The 22953-nt window shown below is 46.9% G+C and overlaps 1 protein-coding gene and 1 long non-coding RNA gene across 3 annotated transcripts in view; one reads left to right on the forward strand and one right to left on the reverse strand.

The window, feature by feature from the left end:
- Window positions 1-22953, forward strand: part of LOC142665291 (NACHT, LRR and PYD domains-containing protein 12-like) — a 169360-nt gene that overhangs the window by 143813 nt on the left and 2594 nt on the right. Inside the window, exon 19 of the mRNA XM_075844941.1 lies at window positions 17192-17362. Within this exon, the coding sequence (XP_075701056.1) occupies window positions 17192-17362 (171 nt within the window). The remainder of the gene's footprint in view (window positions 1-17191; window positions 17363-22953) is intronic.
- LOC142665293 (uncharacterized) overlaps window positions 1-22953 on the reverse strand; it is a 90605-nt gene that overhangs the window by 2905 nt on the left and 64747 nt on the right. Inside the window, exons 5-6 of one of the 2 annotated variants that reach the window (XR_012851462.1) lie at window positions 6642-6757; window positions 5017-5151 (exon numbers count right to left, since the gene is read on the reverse strand). This is a non-coding gene — a long non-coding RNA (uncharacterized LOC142665293). Of the gene's footprint in view, window positions 1-5016; window positions 5152-6641; window positions 6758-22953 lie in introns of those variants that run through there. The other variant, XR_012851460.1, reaches the window with a different exon arrangement.

A 22953-nucleotide genomic window follows, 5' to 3' on the forward strand; every position in this document is an offset into this window, starting at 1 on the left:
GGGGGCTGATGGTCATTACTGTGAGTCGGGGGCTGATGGTCATTTTACTGTAAGTGGGGGGCTGATGGTCTTCGAGTGGTTTCCGCCTTTGACCTCCCATTGAAATTAATAGGAGGCAGAAAAAACCTGCGGCGCTCGTTTGGTGCTTTTTTGTCTGCGGTTTTTGCATTCGCTTCAACGGCTTAAAAAAAAAATGTGGGCAAAAAACACAGCAAAAAAAAAAAAAAAAGGTCAAACGACGCTGTCAATTTAAAATCTGCCTCAAAATACCTAAAGGAATTTTGAGGCAGATTTTTAGTCTCTGCCTTACAAAAATATAGTATAAACACGGTATCACAAACCTAAGTTATACCACCACCCACTTACCTAAACATACATAGAAGTTACAATAGAATACAATACACATGCTCACTGTTTCTGAAAAAAACTATAAAAAAAGTTTTAAAACATAATAAAACTTTCAAGTAATAAAAAAAACCACAATCGCCCTTTTCCCTTATCCAGTCCTTTTATTATTATTTAAAAAAAATAATAATAATATTACATAATGGGTATCGCCGCGACCGTAACGGCCTGAGCTATAAAAATATTATGTTATTCATTCCACGCGGTGAACAGCGTAAACAAGAACGTAAAAAACAATGCCAGAATTTCTTCTCTATGGTAACTTTGCCCTACAACTATTGGAATAAAAAAATATCAAAAAGTCGCATGTATCCAAAAACGGTACCGATAATAACTACAGCTCGTCTCGCAAAGAACAAGCCCTCATTCAGCTCCGTTGATGAAAAAATTAAAACGTTATGGTTCTCGCAACATGGCGACAGAAAAAATACGCAAGTCGCATGTGCCGCTAAAATTTTACCAATAAGAACTACAGCTTGTCCTGCAAAAAAACAGCCCTCATACCACTACGTCTATGAAAAAATAAAATTGGATAAGGCTCCAATAAGTCAGGAAATAAAAAATATGCAGTTGTGCAGCCCAAGGGGAACATTTCTTCTGTTTCAAGAGGCGATTTATAAAGGCCCTAAAATTAGGGAACCAGGAAGCCCCCCCGGCCCAAACAAATGCACTGAAAGCGACGGCGCCCGTATTATACCAGGAAGGGGAGGACCCAAACATATCTGCTGGAAGCGAGGGTGCCCATATTATACCAGGAAGGGGAGGGCCCAAACATATCTGCTGGAAGCGAGGGCGCCCGTATTATACCAGGAAGGGGAGGGCCCAAACATATCAGCTGGAAGCGAGGGCGCCCATATTATACCAGGAAGGGGAGGGCCCAAACATATCTGCTGGAAGCGAGGGCGCCCGTATTATACCAGGAAGGGGAGGACCCAAAAATATCTGCTGGAAGCGAGGGCGCCCGTATTATACCAGGAAGGGGAGGACCCAAACATATCTGCTGGAAGCGAGGGCGCCCGTATTATACCAGGAAGGGGAGGGCCCAAACATATCTGCTGGAAGCGAGGGTGCCCGTATTATACCGGGAAGGGGAGGACCCAAACATATCTGCTGGAAGCGAGGGCGCTTGTATTATACCAGGAAGGGGAGGGCCCAAACATATCTGCTGGAAGCGAGGGCGCCCGTATTATACCAGGAAGGGGAGGACCCAAACATATCTGCTGGAAGCGAGGGTGCCCGTATTATACCAGGAAGGGGAGGACCCAAACATCTGCTGGAAGCGAGGGCGCCCATATTATACCAGGAAGAGGAGGACCCAAACATATCTGCTGGAAGCGAGGACGCTTGTATTATACCAGGAAGGGGAGGGCCCAAACATATCAGCTGGAAGCGAGGGTACCCATATTATACCAGGAAGAGGAGGACCCAAACATATCTGCTGGAAGCGAGGGCACCCGTATTATACCAGGAAGGGGAGGACCCAAACATATCTGCTGGAAGCAAGGACGCCCGTATTATACAAGGGCAACACTTCTTAGCAAAATTCCCCCAACTGCAAAGGTGCCAATTGTGGACCAATAGGGGGATAAGGAAAAACATTTATTAGAGAGACACCGGCCTGTGCAGAAAGGATTGTCACAGCGTAAGGCCTCATTTACACGAACGTAATATACGCGCGTGCGACGCGCGTGGCTTGCACGCATGTCGTACGCACCTATATTAGTCAATGGGGCAGTTTAGACGATGCGTGAATTGCGCTCAGTGCGTGTGCGCAGAAAAAAACTCACGACATGTTCTATAATCGTGCGTTTTTCGCGCACTCACGCACCCATTCAAGTCAATGGGTGCGTGAAAACCACGCATGCCGCACGGAAGCACTTCCGTGCGAACTGCGTGATTCGCGCAAGAGCTGTCAAACTCCTGAATGTAAACAGAAAAGCACCACGTGCTTTTCTGTTTACAAACATCCAAACGGAGTGTCAAATTCGAGATGAGCGCACCGAACTTCACCGGGTTCGGCCAAACTCGTTTTGACCGAAACCGGTAAAAAATGTTCGGGTACGCGACGTCAGGAGACAGTCACTGTCCACGGTGCTGAAAGCGTTAAACTGGTTCAGCACCATGGACAGTGACTTCCGCTCCGAAAATCCATGAACCTGTAAAAAAAAAAAGACGTTCTGACTTACCGATAACTCCGGTCCGACCTCCCAGGATCACAGTTTAGTCCAAGTGACAGCTGCAGCCAATCACAGGCCAAGCACAGGCTGCAGCCAATCACAGGCCAAGCACAGGCTGCAGCCAATCACAGGCTGCAGCGGTCTCATGGACTGCGGCGTCATCCTGGGAGGTGGGGCCGGATGACAAGAGAGGGACGCGTCACCAAGGCAACGGCCGGGAGCCCGGACTGGGGGAAGCAGGAAGTTCTTGGTAAGTCTGAAAGTCTTTTTTTATTCACAGGTTGGTGTATATTGTGTTCGGCATTCACTGTCGAGGGTGCTGAAAGAGTTACTGCCGATCAGTTAGCTCTTTCAGCACCTTGGACAGTGACGGGCGTCGACTAGCCTCATCTCTATGATGGCGGCTGCGTGAAAATCACGCAGCCGCGCATCATACACGGATGACACACGGAGCTGCCAAGTGCCTTTTGCGCGCGCAAAACGCAGCGTTTTTTGCGCGCGCAAAACGCACACGCTCGTGTAAATGAGGCCTAACACACATCTGTGGATTATTTTACCCCATTATTATACCACCTTACTATGCCGCTGAACTCTACAGCGTGCCGACACAGCTGTTTACTTCCACATATATGGCATCGCCATACCCGGGAGAACCGTTTTAACAGTTTTTTAGGTGTCTGTCTCCAGTGGCATAAGCTGGGCACGACATATGTGCCACTGAAATAGCATATCTAGGGAAAAATATCAATTTTGACTTTGCACCATCCACAGCGCAATCATTTATGGAAAAGAATTGTGGGGTGAAAATGCTCACGTCACCCCTTAATAATTGCCTTGAGGGGTGTAGTTTCCAAAATGGGGTCACTTCTCAGGGGTTTCTTTTATTATTTCACATCAATTGTGAACCAATACTTTGCAAGTCGCCAAATTAGGCCTCAACTTCGCAAGGTACTCTTTCCCTTCTGAGAGTGGTCGAATGTCCAGGCAAAAGATTAGTGCCCCATGTAGGGTGTTTCTAAAACCGGGAAACACAGCATAATAATTACAGAGCTATCTTGTTATGGTGGCACAAGATGGGCACCACATATTGGCATATCTATGGAAAAAAAAAAATCACTCTGCAACATCGAGTGCACACTAATTTCTGCAAAACACCTGCAGGGTTAACATGAGCACTACACCCCTAGGTGTAAAATGGGGTCACTTCTAGGGAGTGTCCACTGTTTTGGCCCCACAGGGGCTTTGCAAATGTGACTTAGCGTCCAGAAACCAATCCAGCAAAATCTACACTCCAAAAGCCAAATGGCGCTCCTTCCCTTCGGAGCCCTGCCGTGTGCCCAAACAGCAGTTTATGATCACATATGGGGTATTGCCTTACTCGGGAGAAGTTTCTTTACAAATGTTTGAGTTGCTTCTATGGAAAAAATCCCATTTTCACTCTGCAACATCGAGTGCACACTAATTTCTGCAAAACACCTGCGGGGTTAACATGCGCACTACACCCCTAGGTGAATACCTTGATGGGTGTAGTTTCCAAAATGGGGTTACTTCTGCGGGGTTTCCACTGTTTTGGTCCCACAGGTGCCCAGAAACCAATCCAGCAAAATCTACACTCCAAAAGCCAAATGGCGCTCCTTCCCTTCTGATTCTTGCTGTGTGCCCAAACAGCAGTTTATGACCACATATGGGGTATTGCCGTACTCGGGAGAAGTTGCTTTACAAATGTTGGGTTTTTTGTTTTTTCTTGTTGAGAAGATGAAAAATTTGGAGCTAAAGCTACGTCTTATTGAAGAAAAAGGTTTTTTGTTTTTTTTTCACTGCCCAATTCTAATAAAATCTATGAAACATTTGTGGGCTCAAAATGCTCACTACACCCCTAGATGAATTCCTCAAGGGGTGTAGTTTCTAAAATGGGGTCACTTGTGGGGGTTTCCACTGTTTTGTCCCCTAAGGGGCTTTGTAAATGTGACCTGGCCTCCGCAAACCATTCCTGCTAAACTTGAGATCCAAAAGCCAAATAGTGCTCTTTCCCTTCTTAGCCCTGCCGTGTGTCCAAACAGCCATTTATGACCACATGTGGGGTATTGTTTTATTCGGGAGAAATTGCTTTACAAATGTTGTGGAGCTTTTTCTCCTTCAGTCCTTGTGGAAATGATGAAAAATTAGCTAAACCTACATTTTCTTTGAAAGAATGTAGATTTTCACAGCCTAATTCCAATAATTTCTGCAAAAAACCTGTGGGGTCAAAATGCTCACTATACCCCTAGATAATTTGCTTGAGGAGTGTAGTTTACCAAATGGGGTCACTTTTGGGGGGTTTCCACTGTTTTGGTACCACAAGACCTCTTCAAACCTGACATGGTGCCTAAAATATATTCTAATAAAAAGGAGGCCCCAAAATCCTCTAGGTTCTCCCTTGCTTTGGAGGCCGGTGCTCCAATACATTACCGCACTAGAGCCACATGTGGGATATTTCCTAAAACTGCAGAACCTGGGCAACAAATATTGAGTTGTGTTTCTCTGGTAAAACTTTCTGTGTCACCAAAAAATATGGATTAAAAATTAATTTCTGCAAAAAAAAACAAAACATGAAAGTTGTAAATTTCACCTCTACTTTGCTTTAATTCCTGTGAAATGTCTAAAGGGTTAAGAAACTTTCTAAATGCTGTTTTGAATGCTTTGAGGGGTGCAGTTATTAAAATGTGGTGACTTATTGGGGGTTTCTAATATATAAGGTCCTAAAAGCCACTTCACAACTGAACTGGCCCCTATAAAAATAGCCGTTTGAAATTTTCTTGAAAATGTGAGAAATTGCTGCTAAAGTTCTAAGCCTTGTAACGTCCTAGAAAAATAAAAGGATGTTCAAAAAACTATGTAAACATAAAGTAGACATATGGGGGATGTTAATTAGTGACAATTTTGTGTGGTTTAACTGCCTGTCTTACAAGCAGATACATTAAAATTTTGAAAAATGCTAATGTTTGCAATTTTTCGCTACATTTTGGAGTTTTTCACAATTAAATACTGAACATATCAACCAAATTTTACCACTAACGTAAAGTCCAATATGTCACGAGAAAACAATCTCAGAATCGCTTGGATAGGTGAAAGCATTCCGAAGTTATTACCACATAAAGTGAAACATGTCAGATTTTAAAAATGAGGCTCCGTCCGGAAGGTCAAAAGTGGCCAAAGCGAGGAGGGGTTAAAGGACCAGTGTCACGGAAAAAAAAAAAATTATATCAATTTGCTTTTAGTGTTTTATTTAAAAAAAAAATTATTTATTTGTGTTTGTGTTTTACTTTTTTTTATTTTTTCACTTTTTCTTCCCTATGGGGCTGCCATTTTTTTTTCCATCTCTGTATGTGTCGATTAACGACACATACAGACATGGAATACGGCATATACAGTCCCATAGTGAATGCGAACGGGGCCCATTCCATCCACTATGCTGTATGCCGTCTGTGTGGGAACGGCGCATGCGCCGCTCCCACACAGTCCAAATTGAACTATGCGACGTCCGGCGCCATTTTCTTGTGGACCGGAAGTCGCAGCCGGACAGTAAGATTACTACTTTCGGTCGCGGCTTCCGGACTTGTGCACTTGGAGTGGAGGTAGCAGACGGAGCGGACGGACCGGAGGGAGCGGCGGCGGCAGGTAAGTTATTTCTGTGTATGTAAGTGTTTTACTGTGTGTTTACTACTGCATTGTGTGTTAGCTAAAAAAATGGCGACACACAGTGTAGGAGGTTTGACCGTTCAATCCCCTCGTTTCTCCCGGCACTAGCCAGGATAAAGGAGGGGGGGGGATTCTGAGAGCCCACTAGAGCGAGTGAGTTTTCTCAAATTTTGCAGCATAAAGCTATGTGGTTGCTTTACCACATGCAATGCTGCAATTTTGGGAATTGCTTCATCAAGTGACCAGCGCTGGGAAATATTATAAATTAGAATCTAATTTATAATATTTCCTGACTCGTAAAAAAATTAGAACAATGTTTAATCGCTTATACACTAACTGTTTAATTAAAAAAAAAATATATTTTTTCTAGCGACACATTACCTTTAAAGCTGGTTAAAATAAATGTTACTCTGTGTCATCTCTCCAGAACACGTGGTTGGAGGAGAAATCCCCATATGTATGATCTGCTGTGTTTGACGTTCAGGGAAGTGTGGTTTCTGCCAAAAAAACACAAAAAATGATACGCAACATATACGTTAAGTATCGAAAGTAAACGGGTCGTGTCATGGCGACCTTTATGCCCAGCACAGTTTTACTTCTGTCATTTATAATAGATTCGTGAAATATAACAGACATTAAAACATAAGAAAGCATCACAGCTATGAAATAAAATATTACTTACCGCAGCTGTACCTCACATGATGGGAAGAGGGAAAGACAAGAATGCTCGTCCTCTGGCCTGAACCTGGATCATAGGTATTACCAGGGTCTGAGACTAACCGTACCCCTTCCAAGATGTTACCTATGAACTTCAGAGACCACCCACTCAGTGGCTATGTGGTGGCAGGTCCTGTCTCCCCCCCCCCCCCCCAGAATAAACTCCCCCTCACTGCACTGGATTCTGCTGCACCTGAAGATAGCAGCACCTAAACCTCCACATGTCCCCATAACTACATAAATAAATGTGATTCAATACTATAATATGTAAGCAGCTTTGTCATGTGACCAATATTATTATGTGGACAATATATAACATTGTGTGAAATAGCTATAAAGCAATCTGGTCCTGGTCATGTGTTATTGCTGGATGTACTGACCTCTAGTGGCCAATGTAAAAGCTTCAATTATGATTATAAGTTTACAATCGATTTTTATATGTATAGTTGTGATAGACTCCAGAGGGAAAAATAAAAGAGCTTATTACAAAATATGGTAAAATAAAGATCAGAGTCTGATAATTCCCTTTTAAGGCCAGAGCTACACCCAGATTTCTTTGTAGCGCTACTGATTGATTTGTAACTTTTGAGTGACAGCTGCAGCCTTGGCCTAATACATCAATTAGACACCATGAAAACACAATCAGTAATCCCATTAATTTCAGAACATCAGCGCTATCAGTAAAACCTGTAACACAAAGCTGTGTAACAACCAGTGACGTGTATCTCCCTCCCCGGATAAAAACGCAGATCAATGTTCTAGGATGGACTCTGATCAAAAACTGCATTGTGATTCCTGGGAAATCTGTGATCTTGGTTCTTATAGGCATGCATGATGCATCGAAACGTCGATACTGTTTCGATACTGCGCATCCTCACACGGTTAGATACAGTTATTTCATGTATTTCGATACGAAGCTGTGCGGCCGCACAACTCAGTATTGTAACACATGAATGTATGACAACGAGGGTTTGGCTGTGTAATACATGTATAATATACAGCCATTGCCCCACTTCTGAGTCCTGAGGAGAGTGCGCGGGGTCAGGATTATGCGATGCGGCCAGCGCTGCACTAATGAGTGCCGGCACTGGAGACAGAACATGGCAGACGCACTGCAAAACACTCCCATGTTCTGTCTTCAGTGCCTGCGCCGCCGCATTAGAGCAGCGCCGGCCGCATCACCTCATGCTGACCGGGCACCCACTTATTGTTAGGAGCGGGGCAATGGCTTACATTGCCGCAGACCCGCTCTAACGGCGGAGATCAGAGAAACTTCTCATCTCCGCCGCTGTTTCCCTGAATGCTGCGGTCAAAGCTGACCGCAACATTTAGGGGAAAATGAGAAGGGGGATGCCCTTTGGATCGCGTCACAGGGAATTCCTGTGATGCGATCGAGGGCCATACCACATATGGGTAGACAGCCGAGGGTCAATTGAAGGACCCCAGGGCTGTCTGACCATATTTCCTGTTGTAAGGGCCTACTGAGGTATGTCCTAACAACTGCCTGTGTACTACGAGTATATGAGTCTATAGATATATGCCTGTGTACTATGAGTATACAGATATGCCAGTACATTGAAGTTTAAAAATAAAAGAAAAAATAAAGTAATGTTAAATTAAAACAAACACACACACACACACACACACACACACACACACACACACACACACACACACACACTACAATAAACATTAAAATAATTCTCCATACATAAAATATACACATTCTCTATCGCCGCAACTGTAATAACACATTTATGGGAAAACTCCTTTAATACAATACAGTGAAATCCAGTGACTCACAGGTGACGTCTCTTCTCAGATTTGAGTCGCTCACTTTTCCTTTTCTTCTTCATCCGGCCCAGATTGCCCTGACGCCTTCTCTTGCCTACGAATCACCTCTGCAGAATTTGCAACATAAACATCTTTAGCTTCTCGCTTTTCTAGCACCTCCCCACACTCTACAAAAACCACCATTCATAGTGCCCCAAATGGAAATAATGTCCCCCCGGTGCCACACACTATAATAGTACCGCACACAGTAGTGCCACACACAGCCCCCCATGTATAGACCCACACAATCCGCCCCAGTAGATAGTGCCACTCAGCCCCCCAGTAGATAACGCCACACAGCCCCACTCCTTAGTAGATAGCGCCACACAGCCAGCCCCCAAATTTTATTTTGACTTACCTAGCCCCGTTCCTGCAACGGACGGAGTGCTCCACTGTCTCAGATGGGACCCTTGTGTAGGCTAGCGTGCTGCAATGATGTGATCATGCCGGGCTGTGCAGGGACTCCGTCTCAGCGTCTTATAGGCTGCAGGCCTAATGTGGCCTGCAGCCTATACTATTCAATTATATTTGCGTCCTAAGGACGCAGATACAATTGAATGTGGCAGTCCCTAGCACCAGAGCCCCCTCCCCCTCTAACATTTATGTGCCGGGCGGCATGCGCCTCCTCATGCCGCGGGCCCCGTAGCAGCTGCTATGGCTGCTATAGTTGGCAGGGGGTCCTGAGAGGATGGGGCCCTGGGCAATTGCCCAGTTTGCCCCCCCCCCCACCTAACACCGGCGCTGCCTACAAGAGTAAGCAGTGGGTCAGGGAGACAGCATCTCTCTGCTCCTCTGCTGGATAAAAGCAACTTGTGCCTGGGCCCACCAGAAAATGCTCCAGTTCTCCGGTGGGCCAGTCCAACGGTGATCACAATCATGTGTAGCGTAGAGGTCCTATGCTTTAATTATTCATGATGACCCCCCCCCAACTGTAAATTACTCAGAATGGTGGCGATGGCTGCTCATTATCCATAAGTACTAATCAATAACAGCAGAATCCAAATACAAACCCTGAATGTAGATACATTTTTATTAATAATCCATTACCTCAAATAATTGCACCTGTAGAAGTCATTGACTGAACGAGAACAGAGCAACATGTGACCTGTAATAATGTGAAGACAGGAGGAGAATGGAGGACACAGGGGCCATAGACTGAGATCTACAATAGATGGTGGAGGAAGGAGAGTTCTCAGCGACTGGTGACACAAGTTCCTCCATCCAGCTTTATGACTATTCTATATTCCACGTGCTGCAACAATCACCGATTTATGACATGCCATAAAGTGAGGTCAATAGTCAGGAATTCTGTATTTCTAGAACATGGGTTTCATCATATATCATATACATCATATAGCTGCCAGCATTCCAGAAGAGGCTGGACGCAGCTGCAGGCTTAAGGGAAGCCGACATGACCGTCCTGGTAGGGAAAGGGTTAATGTTACGAGGTCAGGGAAAGTTGAAGGAGCTGAAGGAGGGACGGGGAGGAGTTAAGGGGGGCGGGGGGGCCGTTACTGCGCTTCCCGCTGTTTCTCGGCATTGAGCCGGAAGCAGCGGGAGGAGTAACACACAGTAAGCAAAGCTCCCCGTTGCCCGGTTTTTTAGTAATGGCAGAGGCCTTGATTTTAGAGCGGCTGCGCGCCGCTGCTGTGCACCACGGTCCCGGATGGCTGGAGGAGACCGTGGCTGCATTAACGCGGATCCCGGACGCCGTTTCGCCACGTCGGGCACGGCGTTCGGGGTCTGTTGTAAGGGACAGGCTCCCCTCCCCCGGCCCCCCTACGAGCATGGCTATGGCGGCGGGGGGGGAGTCGGCAACAACCGCTCCTGCGCTGGGGCAGGCAGAGAGCGGTGGCAGGGGTGACGGCGATGCAGGCTGTGTCGACCCGTCCCTCTCGGCGGTCCCGACCTCCAGAGCGCCTTAGTCCGGAGGTAGTCCCGCGGACACGGCGTCGCAGAGGGAGCCCGATCCCGGACGCTGCAGGCCAGGCAGCTGGGAGGACCGCCCCTTCCCAGGCCCTGCGTCCTGGCAGGAATCCCAGGCCGCGACGGGGTCCGGCGGTAAGCAGGGAGTCGCAGGCCGGGCTCCCTGTCACCCCTCCCCCATCAGATGGAAGATGTCGAGAGCAAGGTACGGCCGCCCCGCATGGTGATGTTCCGGCCAGGGGGCAGGCTTCGTCAGGATCGTCTAGACGGACGACTAGATCTGCAGCGACGTCGAGGCAACAGGTCCGGTCGGAAGTCTGGGTCCCGGCGGTCGGGCGGCAGGTTGCCGGCCCATCGGTCAGCGCGTCCTCATCCCCTTTCCGAAGATGTCGTTGGGAGGGACAGTCGTCGGCGAGAGAAGAACTGGAGGAAGGTGAACTGGACGTCTATCGTCGAGGTCAGGATGGTCCGGCTGACGGGAACACAGCGCCTGTGCAGCCCGGTGAGTGTATAACTCCATTATTGTCTTATCCAGCGATTTTTATGTCGGGTGTCGGCGGGGGGGCTGCTAGCATAGCATCGGGGGCCGGTAGTGGCGCGGGCGGACGCGACGGAGCGGGTTTGGCAGATTTAGTGGGTTGCTTACGGGAGCTGGTGGGGCGCCTTGATAGGGCCGCGGCGCCGGTTGTAACGGAAGTGTCCCCTGCGGTAGTTTGGGAAGGCCCCAGGGACGTGGGATCGTTGCAGGCGCGTCCTGTGGTGGCGGTTAGAGAGGCGGTCGCGGTGTCGGTGCAGACTGAGGCACAGAAGGACGGCGATCGAGTGCGCATGGACGATCGTGCTCGGGGGGAGGTGTATGTTTGTTTTGAGGGTCCGTTGGGGGCGCATTTAAAGCAGGAGGTGCGTGATCGGATCTGGAAAGATGAATACGTTGAAATTTTTTCTCTCTTGCCGCTGGCTAAATTCAATTTGGATAAGAGCAAGCGGGATGAGAGTAAAAAGGACGAGGAGGAACGGCGGCGGTATAGGCTTATCCCGCAGACGTTCGTTAATTGGTCGCAGGCGTTCGCCATATTGGCTAGTGTGATAGGGGAAAAGGCGCCGGAAAATTGTTCGGCGTTATTTTGTTATTTTGATGCTATTGGGGAGGCTCATAGGGCGTATGGGGGTCAGGCGTGGCTGCGATATGATGAGCAATTCCGTCAGCGGAAGGCGGTTCGGCCGGCGATTCGGTGGGACCAGAAGGATATTGCTCTCTGGTTACGGGTTACGGCTCCGGTTAGGCAGCCCTTTCCCGGGAGCGGTGGCCAGGGAGGCCAGACTAGTCAGAGTGGACCAAGCGGCGGGGGAAAGGCGGGGTTTTGCTGGCAATTCAATGAAGGCCAGTGCAAGTTTGGGGCCACGTGCAAGTTCAAGCACGTGTGCTCCGAGTGTAATGGTGCATCACACGGGGCGGCAAAATGTCTGCGGAAAAAGAGGTCCGGGAACCAGCACGGGGCTGGTCAAGGGGGTGTCGCCGGTGAGGGTGGAAAGGATGGCCCCTTATCTAAATGAGTATCCGGATAGGGCGGCAGCTAAGTTGCTTTATGAAGGGTTTAGTGTTGGTTTTGTTATTCCTCCGCCTCCTTATGAGGTTCCGGTTACGCGGAGAAATTTAAAATCGGCTTACTTGCATGCGGAAGTCGTGTCGGAAAAGTTGTTAAAAGAAGTTTCGTTGGGGCGCATGTCGGGGCCATTTGTGGAGTCGCCGGTAAAAGATTTAGTTGTGTCCCCTTTGGGTATTGTCCCTAAACGCGAGCCCGGAAAGTTTCGTTTGATTCAACATTTATCGTATCCCAAAGGTTCGTCGGTAAATGACGGGATTGATCACGAGTTGTGTTCCGTAGTTTATACCTCATTCGATAAGGCGGTGGGGTTAGTGCGGGCTGCGGGTCCGGGGGCGCTGCTAGCAAAAACCGACATCGAGGCGGCGTTCAGGTTGTTGCCGGTCCACCCAGAAAGCCAACGGCTGTTGGGTTGTTTTTGGAATGGGGCCTTTTACGTGGATCGGTGCCTTCCGATGGGGTGTTCTCTTTCTTGTGCATACTTCGAGGCGTTTAGTAGCTTCGTGGAGTGGGTAACGAGGGGAGTATCCGGGGTCGATTCGTTGATCCATTACTTAGATGATTTTTTGTGCGTTGGCCCGGGGGGTTCGCCGGTTTGCGGTAACTTGCTTCATGCCCTGCAGAAGGTGGCGAGGGATTTTGGGATCCCTTTGGCGCCGGAAAAAACGGAGGGCCCGGTAGCGACGATTTCTTTCTTGGGAATCGAAATTGACTCGGTGGCAATGGAGTGTCGGCTCCCGGCGGATAAGTTGGGTGCTTTGAGGCTGGAGGTGCGACGGGCTTGTAGAAGGAAGAAAATGTCGCTGAGGGAGCTTCAGTCGCTGCTGGGGAAGTTGAATTTCGCCTGCCGGATTATGCCGATGGGGAGGGTGTTTGGTAGAAGGTTGGCGGCGGCAACGGCGGGAGTGCGGGCGCCGCATCATTTTGTGAGGCTCAAGGAGGAGCACCGAGCTGATCTTCAGGTTTGGGATGACTTCTTGGGCCAGTACAATGGTCGCTCGCTATGGATGGCCCCAGCGCAGGATACGAGTGATCTGAATATTTTCACGGATGCGGCTGGGGCGGGTGGCTTTGGAGCTTACGGGGGGGGTCCGTGGTGCGCAGGTCAATGGCCGGCTAGCTGGGTGTCCAGTGGATTGACGCGGAATCTGGCCCTGCTCGAGCTGTTTCCCATCGTGGTGGCGGCTACCATTTGGGGGGACAGGCTCAGGGATAAGAAGGTCCGTTTTTACTGCGACAACATGGGGGTGGTGCTTGCCATTAATAACATCACGGCGTCCTCTCCTCCGGTAGTTCAATTGTTGCGACATTTAGTGTTGGTGTGTTTGTCGCTGAACGCGTGGGTGGTGGCGGTGCATGTCCCGGGTGTACGGAATTGTGTTGCGGATGCTCTTTCTCGCTCGCAGTGGGACCGGTTTCGGGAATTGGCCCCGGGAGCGGAACGTCTCGGTTTGGCGTGTCCGGATCATCTATGGGATCTGGTATCGGTCCCGTAGAGCAGCTGTTACAAAGGTCTTTGGCGCGCACGACGTGGAGGGCTTATGCTGCTTGTTGGAGGCAGTGGGAGGAGTGGGTAAGAGAGTTGGGTGATGTCAATACGGATAGAGACAGGTTGGTGGCACTTTTGTATTGGTTAGGGGATGCCTGGGAGGGGGGGTTTTCAGTAGCGAAGGTGAACCGGTTTATATCCGCGGTGGCGTTTGGGCTTAAGTTGCGGGGCTTGCGGGATGTATCGAAGGAATTTCTGGTATCGCAGGCTTTGAAGGGGTTGCGCAGAGGTAGGGTGGAGGCGGATAGTAGAAGGCCGGTGTCGTTTGCTTTGCTGGGCTTGTTGGGCGGTTCATTGGCATCGGTATGTCGTTCTTCAGATGAAATGGATTTGTTTCGGTTGGCTTTCTCGTTGGCGTTCTTCGGAGCATTTAGAGTAGGTGAGTTGGTGTCGCCAAGTACTAAACAGGCAGGGGGGCTGAGATCTGGGGAGGTGTGCCTTTTTGCAGATCGGTTGGAGGTATGGTTGCGTAGATCAAAAACTGACCAATTAGGGAAGGGAAAACTGATAGTTTTGTTCGCTCTCCCGGGGTCGGTCATGTGCCCAGTAGAGTGCATGCGGGGTTTTACAAAAAACAGGGGGTCTCCAGATTTGCCTTTGTTACGTCATGTGGACGGGTCGTTCTTGTCCAGGTTTCAGTTTGGAGCTGTTTTTAAAAAATGTTTGACGGCGGTTGGGGTTGCAGCAAGCTCATATTCATCTCATTCCTTCCGGATTGGCGCAGCAACGGAAGCAGGGCGCTGGGGGTTGGATGATGAGGGGGTGAGGCGTATTGGTCGTTGGGAGTCTAAAAGGTTTAAGTCTTATGTCCGCCCCCATATGTTGTAATTTTGTTGTTATGCTTGCAAATGTTATATGGTGGTGCCTAACTGTGTTTTCCGTTTCAGATTCGCCTCCTTGTCTGGTGTGGTTGATGGGTCATTCGTACGTGCACTGGGGGGCTTTGAGGGCGGACGTCCGCCCGGATGGTCGCCAGTTGCGCATTCCGCGACAGGATGCGGTTGTGCATTGGCTGGGGTTTAGAGGTATGTCGTGGAACAGGGTGTTGGCGGAATTCCAGACATATGTGCGGCTCGATAGGGTTCCGGAGGTTTTAGTGTTGCACGTGGGTGGGAATGACTTAGGAGTCCGCCCTTTTCGTGAGTTGGTGCGGGATATCAAACATGATTTGTTGTGTTTGTGGGTATCTTATCCCAAGTTGGTGGTAGTGTGGTCGGACATAGTCCCAAGGAAGCATTGGCGGTTAGCTAGATCGGTGGAGAGAGTCAATAAGGCTCGGATAAAAGTTAACCGGGCGGTGTCCCGTTTTGTGGCGAAGAACGGGGGCATTTGCGTGAGGCATAGGGATTTGGAGTCAGGATTGGGGAATTTCTGGAGGAGTGACGGGGTTCATCTGACCGAGGTTGGCATTGATATTTGGAGCTTGGCTATAGCAGAAGGCATAGAAAGGGCGGTGGTGGTGTGGAGGAACTCACAGGCTTAAGGTGGTCAAGGCCTGTTTCGCGGTGGCGGGGGGAGTCCTTGAGGCCAGTCAGTACAAAATGGTGGGGGGGTCGCATCGGGGGTATGCGTCCCCCAAAAAAGGTACATGGTTGAAGACTTCATCGGGTGTTATCCCTTTGAAGTGGTCTTCTGGTAGAAGGTATGTCACTTGAAGGCTTCATCGGGTGTTATCCCTTTGAAGTGGACTTCTAGTGGTCGGTATATCACTTGAGGGCTTCATCGGGTGTTATCCCCTTGAAGTGGACTTCTAGTGGTTGGAGCCATCTGCAGAGGTGAACGGTGCTTCCGAGCTGGTTTACGGCTGGAGGTAATTAGTGGTTTGCAGATGGCTAATTCGGTGTGTTCTTGAAAGGAACATCTGAAGGGGCTTCAAGGACTTCCTCTGCTCGGGTTAATGTTAACGTTTAATTGTTATTTATGATTCTGACCCATGTTGGGTCATGTGAATTATTAGGAGGAATTCTCTGGTGGATTCCTAACTAGTTATCCGAATGTTTCGGATTTAAATTGTTTTTATAAAACTGTGAAATTAATAAACGGCTGCTGTGGCCATTTCACATCCAACCTCGGTGTCATGTGTCGTTACTAAATGGGGATGGGGGATAGTATGGTTTAAGGTTAACACACGACTCTACCTAGGCAGGTCAAGAAGAGGCTGGACGCAGCTGCAGGCTTAAGGGAAGCCGACATGACCGTCCTGGTAGGGAAAGGGTTAATGTTACGAGGTCAGGGAAAGTTGAAGGAGCTGAAGGAGGGACGGGGAGGAGTTAAGGGGGGCGGGGGGGCCGTTACTGCGCTTCCCGCTGTTTCTCGGCATTGAGCCGGAAGCAGCGGGAGGAGTAACACACAGTAAGCAAAGCTCCCACCCTCCCACCCTTGTTTTGTTACTCCTTAGGTCTTATGTACGTCTGGCTATGAGCGTTGTGTTTTATTTTGTGTGCTTATTTAACATGTTTTTCTTTTTTCCGGAGTAGGTTCTGTTGTCATGGCAGCTGGCGGGGGGAGTCCTTGAGGCCAGTCAGTACAAAATGGTGGGGGGGTCGCATCGGGGGTATGCGTCCCCCAAAAAAGGTACATGGTTGAAGACTTCATCGGGTGTTATCCCTTTGAAGTGGTCTTCTGGTAGAAGGTATGTCACTTGAAGGCTTCATCGGGTGTTATCCCTTTGAAGTGGACTTCTAGTGGTCGGTATATCACTTGAGGGCTTCATCGGGTGTTATCCCCTTGAAGTGGACTTCTAGTGGTTGGAGCCATCTGCAGAGGTGAACGGTGCTTCCGAGCTGGTTTACGGCTGGAGGTAATTAGTGGTTTGCAGATGGCTAATTCGGTGTGTTCTTGAAAGGAACATCTGAAGGGGCTTCAAGGACTTCCTCTGCTCGGGTTAATGTTAACGTTTAATTGTTATTTATGATTCTGACCCATGTTGGGTCATGTGAATTATTAGGAGGAATTCTCTGGTGGATTCCTAACTAGTTATCCGAATGTTTAGGATTTAAATTGTTTTTATAAAACTGTGAAATTAATAAACGGCTGCTGTGGCCATTTCACATCCAACCTCGGTGTCATGTGTCGTTACTAAATGGGGATGGGGGATAGTATGGTTTAAGGTTAACACACGACTCTACCTAGGCAGGTCATGACACCCACCACACATAAGAGGTGTAGGACATTGTCTAGTGATGACATTTATGGATTTTACTAACAGCCTGGGAAAATTTCTCTCCACATTCACAATCTACAGATTTTATAGTAACGCTCTGTGGACGCGTCACTCACATCTCATCTTCTTCTTCTTACAGTTTGGGTGGTAATGATCTACCAGACACTTCCTGCATCCAGTTGGCATCTGGAATAAGGAATAACCGGTCCCTGAAGATACTTGACCTGTATAATAACAGTCTGTCTGGTCCTCACCTCAGGGACCTGATGGAAGCTCTGTCCAGTCCAGACTGCGGGATAGAGGAATTACGGTGAGTATAAGAGATGTGTACAGGACCGAGACATGGGGGGGGCACAAGTTATACATGGATTTTATTCTATTTTATGCTCCGCACCATTGTTATGTCTATGGGATAAACTTCTGATTGCACCTTCATATGTGACGTCTCTACTAGCGCCCGACTGTCTCGTCTCCTCATATCCCTTCTCTGACATAAAATGCAGGTTGTAAGAAATGTCATCTGCCACTATTATCATTACTATTCCCCTATTGTATATGACGTTTTATCAGAGACGGGGGAGGGACTGCATCACATGGAACCACATTGGGGACAAGTGACATGAGACATATTGATGGAGGACGTGCATCATTTATAATCCTGCTCTGTGACATGTATAACAGATCAGGGGGCGTGGCTAAACCGCTCACAATGGTGACATCACATGTATTATGGACTGGCACAATAATTTCCTGTATGTGTATGACAGCCATGAGCTTGTGTGAGGAAGAGAAGTGTCTCCTGTGCCATGGGTTGTGCCAAATACATTATACAACATGTGCCATCCAGATGAATTTGTCTCAATCCGCAGTAAATTTATCATCTCGCTCTTCCTTTGTGAAGTGACGTCTCATGACATTAGTGATAAATCTTCTCCATTCTATTGGCCAATAAAGTCTATAGACACGTGTCTGTGTATATGTTGGGAGAGTTTCCTGGCGTACAGAACATCACATACAGGGTGGGAATCAAGTAAGGCCCGTAGGCGGAGGCTGAAAGGCTTCCGTAGCCGACGGCAATTTGCCGCCTGCTCAGGAGCGGAGGTCCTCAGCGGTGGATGTCAGCTGTATGTTGCAGATGACATCCACCTGTAACGGCAGGACCCGGAGCTAGCTCCGATTCCTCCCATTAACCCCTTAGATGCAGTGATCGATGCATCTGAGGTCGCTAGCAGATCGACTGCTATGGCAACAGGAAGCCTAACAATGGCCTCCTGCTCTGCCATTACTGAAGCCGATTAGGCCCCATTGGGAGGCAAAGCATAATCTGCTTGCTGTCAGTGAATGACTGACAGATCGAAAACATTGCACTACATAGGTAGTGCAATGTATTAGAAAAAAAACAATCTGACAGTTGGACCTACAAGTCCCCTAGTGGGACTTTAAAAAAAAAATAAAAAAAAGTTTTAAAACATATAATAAGAGTTTCAAGTAATAAAAAAAACAACACAATCACCCTTTTCCCTTATCCAGTCCTTTATTATTATTTAAAAAAAAATAATAATATTACATATTAGATATCGCCGCGACCGTAACGACCGGAGCTATAAAAATATTGTTATTTATTCCACGCGGTGAACAGCGTAAACCAGAAAAACAATGCCAGAATTTCTTCTTTATGGTCACTTTGCCCTACAAATATTGGAATAAAAAATGATCAAAAAGTCGCATGTATCCAAAAATGGTACCGATATAAACTATAGCTCGTCTCGCAAAAAACAAGCCCTCATACAGCTCTGTTGATGAAAAAAATGAAAACGTTATGGTTCTCGCAACATGGCGACAGAAAAAATACATTCTTTCACAAATGTAATTTTATTGTGCAAAATGTTGTAAAACATAAAAAAGTTCTATGAATCAGTTATCGCCGGAATCGTACTGACCCGCAGAATAAAGGTAACATGTAACTTATAAACGCATGGTGAAGGCTGTATAAAAAAAAAAAACTATCCCAGAATTGCGGTTTTTTGGTTACCTGGCCTCCCAAAAAATAGGATAAAAAGTGATCCAAAAGTTGCATGTGCCCCAAAATGGTTCCAATAATAACTACAGCTCGTCCCGCAAAAAAAACAGCCCTCATACCACTAAGCCTATGAAAAAATAAAATTGGTTAAGGCTCCAATAAGTCAGGAAATAAAAAATATGCAGTTGTGCCGGCCCGAGGGGAACATTTCTTCTGTTTCAAGAGGCAAATTATCAAAGGCCCTAAAATTAGGGAATCAGGAAGAGGGGGGCCCAAACGTATCTGCTGGAAGCGACGGTGCCCGTATTATACCAGGACAACACTTTCCCAGCAAAATTCCCCAAACTGCAAAGGTGCCAAGTGTGGACCAAAAGGGGGATAAGGAAGGACATTTATTAGAGAGACACCGGCCTGTACAAAAAGGATTGTCACAGCGTAACACACACATGGATTATTTTACCCCATTATTATAACACCTGACTATGCCCCTGAACCCTACAGCGTGCTTAAATAGTGGTTTCCTTCCACATATATGGCATCGCCATACCCGGGAGAACCCTTTTAACAGTTTTTGGGGTGTGTGTCTCCAGTGGCATAAGTTGGCACGACATATTTGCCATTGAAATAGCATATCTAGGGAAAAATATAAATTTTTACTTTGCACCATCCGCAACGCAATCATTTATGGAAAAGAATTGTGGGGTGAAAATGCTCACGTCACCCCTTAATAAATGCCTTGATGGGTGCAGTTTCCAAAATTGGGTCACTTCTCAGGGGTTTCTTTTATTATTTCACATCAGAGCCTCTGCAATTGTGAACCAATACTTTGCAAGTCGCCAAATTAGCCTCAACTTCGCAAGGTACTCTTTCCCTTCTGAGAGTGGTCGAATGTCCAGGCAAAAGATCAGTGCCCCATGTATAGTATTTCTAAAACCGGGAAACACTGCATAGTAATTACAGATCTGTCTTGTTATGGTGGCACAAGCTGGGCACCACATATTGGCATATCTATGGAAAAAAAAAATTCACTCTGCAACATCGAGTGCACACTAATTTCTGCAAAACACCTGCAGGGTTAACATGAGCACTACACCCCTAGGTGTAAAATGGGGTCACTTCTAGGGAGTTTCCACTGTTTTGGCCCCACAGGGGCTTTGCAAATGTGACTTAGCGTCCAGAAACCAATCCAGCAAAATCTACACTCCAAAAGCCAAATGGCGCTCCTTCCCTTCGGAGCCCTGCCGTGTGCCCAAACAGCAGTTTATGATCACATATGGGGTATTGCCTTACTCGGGAGAAGTTTCTTTACAAATGTTTGAGTTGCTTTTTTTTCCTTTATTTGTTGAGAAAATGAAAATTTTTGAGCTAAAGATGCGTCTTATTGAAGAAAAAGGATTTTTTTTTTATTTTCACTGTCCAATTCTAATAAAATCTATGAAACATTTGTGGGGTCAAAATGCTCACTACACCCCTAGATGAATTCATCAAGGGGTGTAGTTTCCAAAATCGGGTCACTTGTGGGGGTTTCCACTGTTTTGTCCCCTCAGGGGCTTTGTAAATGTGACATGGCCTCCGAAAACCATTCCTGCTAAATTTGAGCTCCAAAAGCCAAATAGCACTCTTTCCCTTCTAAGCCCTGCCGTGTGTCCAAACAACCGTTTATTACCACATATGGTACCATTTAATCGACGGAAAAATAAAAAAGTTATGGCTCTCTATATATATTTGGTATCGCCGTAATCGTATTGACCCACAGAATAAAGTTAATATGTTGTTTTAATTGCACAGTGAATTCCGTAAAAACGGCGTGCAAAAAACCATGGAAGAATTGCTGTTTTTTTTCATTTTCTAGCCCACAAATAATTTTTTTCCCGTTTCCTGGTACATTATACGGCAAACTACAACTCGTCCCTCAAAAATCAAGCCCTGATAGGACTATATAGACGGAAAAATAAAGACGTTATGGCTTTTGGAAGGTGGGGAGAAAAAAACGAAGATTAAAATCTGAAAGATGTTTACGACGGGAAGGGGTTAAATTGGGGTGACATATTGGGGGATTCTAATAATATCTAAGGCCCTCAAAGCCACTTCACAACTGACTGGCCCCTGTAATAATAGCCGTTTGAAATGTTCTTGATAATGAGAAATTGCTGCTAAAGTTCTAAGCCTTGTAACGTCCTAGAAAAATAGAAGAATGTTCAAAAAACGATGCAAACATAAAGTAGACACATTATATATATATGGTAAAATAAAGATCAGATAATTCCCTTTTAAGGCCAGAGCTACACCCAGATTTCTTTGTAGCGCTACTGATTGATTTGTAACTTTTGAGTGACAGCTGCAGCCTTGGCCTAATACATCAATTAGACACAATGAAAACACAATCAGTAATCCCATTAATTTCAGACCATCAGTGCGATCAGTAAAACCTGTGACACAAAGCTGTGTAACAAATGAGACCAGTGACGTGTATCTCCCTCCCCGGATAAAAACAGATAAATGTTCTAGGATGGATTCTGGTCAAAAACTGCATTGTGATTCCTGGGAAATCTGTGATCTTGGTTCTTATAGGGATGCACGATGCATCGAAACGTCGATACTGTGCATCCTCAAACGGTTAGATACAGTTATTTCATGTATTTCGATACTAAGCTGTGTGGCCGCACAGCTCAGTATTGTAACACATGAATGTATGACAAACGGGGGTTTGGCTGTGTGATACATGTGTAATATACAGCCATTGCCCCGCTCCTGAGGACAGTGCGCGCGGTCAGCATGAGTTGATGCGACCAGCGCTGCACTAATGAGCGCCGTCACTGAAGACAGAACATGGTGGACGCACGGCAAACCACCCCCATGTTCTGTCTTCAGTGCCTGCGCCGCCACTCAGAGCAGCGCCAGCCGCATCACCTCATGCTGACCGCGAGCGCACTTATTGTTAGGAGCGGGGCAATGGCTTAAATTAAGAGAATCTCATCTCCGCCGCTATTTCCCTGAATGCTGCGGTCAAAGCGGAGCACAGCATTCATGGGAAAATGAGAAGGGGGATACCCTTTGGATTGAGTCACAGGGTCGAGGGCCATACCACATATGGGCAGACAGCCAAGGGTCAATTGAAGGACCCCAGGGCTGTCTGACCATATTTCCTGTTGTAAGGGCCTACTGAAGTATGTCCTAACAACTGCCTGTGTACTATGAGTATATAGATATATGCCTGTGTACTATGAGTATATAGATATATGCCTGTGTACTATGAGTATATAAATATATGCCAGTACATTGAAGTTTAAAAAGAAAATAAAGTAATGTTAAATTTAAAAAACACACAAAGTCTCAATACATAAAATATACACATTCTATATCGCCGCTACCGTAATAACACATTTATAGCGTCATTCATGTTTACGCTGTTATAAAATATAAACTGCTTTCTTTCGCTAATTAATGTGAGGCACGAGGTGTGATGAATGTTGAACTTCCATGTGCCTCACAATAATAGTAATTAACCCCATCATGTACCTCACACATTAACCCAATGTTGTCCGTTATGACTGAGAAACATGATGGAATGAATTACTATTAATGTGAGGCACATGGAGGTTCAAAATTCATCACAAATCGCGCCTCACATCACAAAATGGAAGAACTTTTTTTTATTATTGTTGGTAAAAGTATCGTTTTGGTATCGAGTATCGCAATACTACACGAAGTATCGAAGTCCAAATTCTGGTATCGTGACATCCCTAGTTCTTATAATATTCCCGTTACATCCATTACACTCAATGAAGAAAAACCAGGGCAAGACCACAGGAAATGCCATAAACGTCTGATAGATGCGGGTCCCAGCACTTCTATCTAGAACTGACCGCAGGATCCAGGCG

Source organism: Rhinoderma darwinii, chromosome 12 (assembly GCF_050947455.1).
Source record: "Rhinoderma darwinii isolate aRhiDar2 chromosome 12, aRhiDar2.hap1, whole genome shotgun sequence".
NCBI lineage: Eukaryota > Metazoa > Chordata > Amphibia > Anura > Rhinodermatidae > Rhinoderma > Rhinoderma darwinii.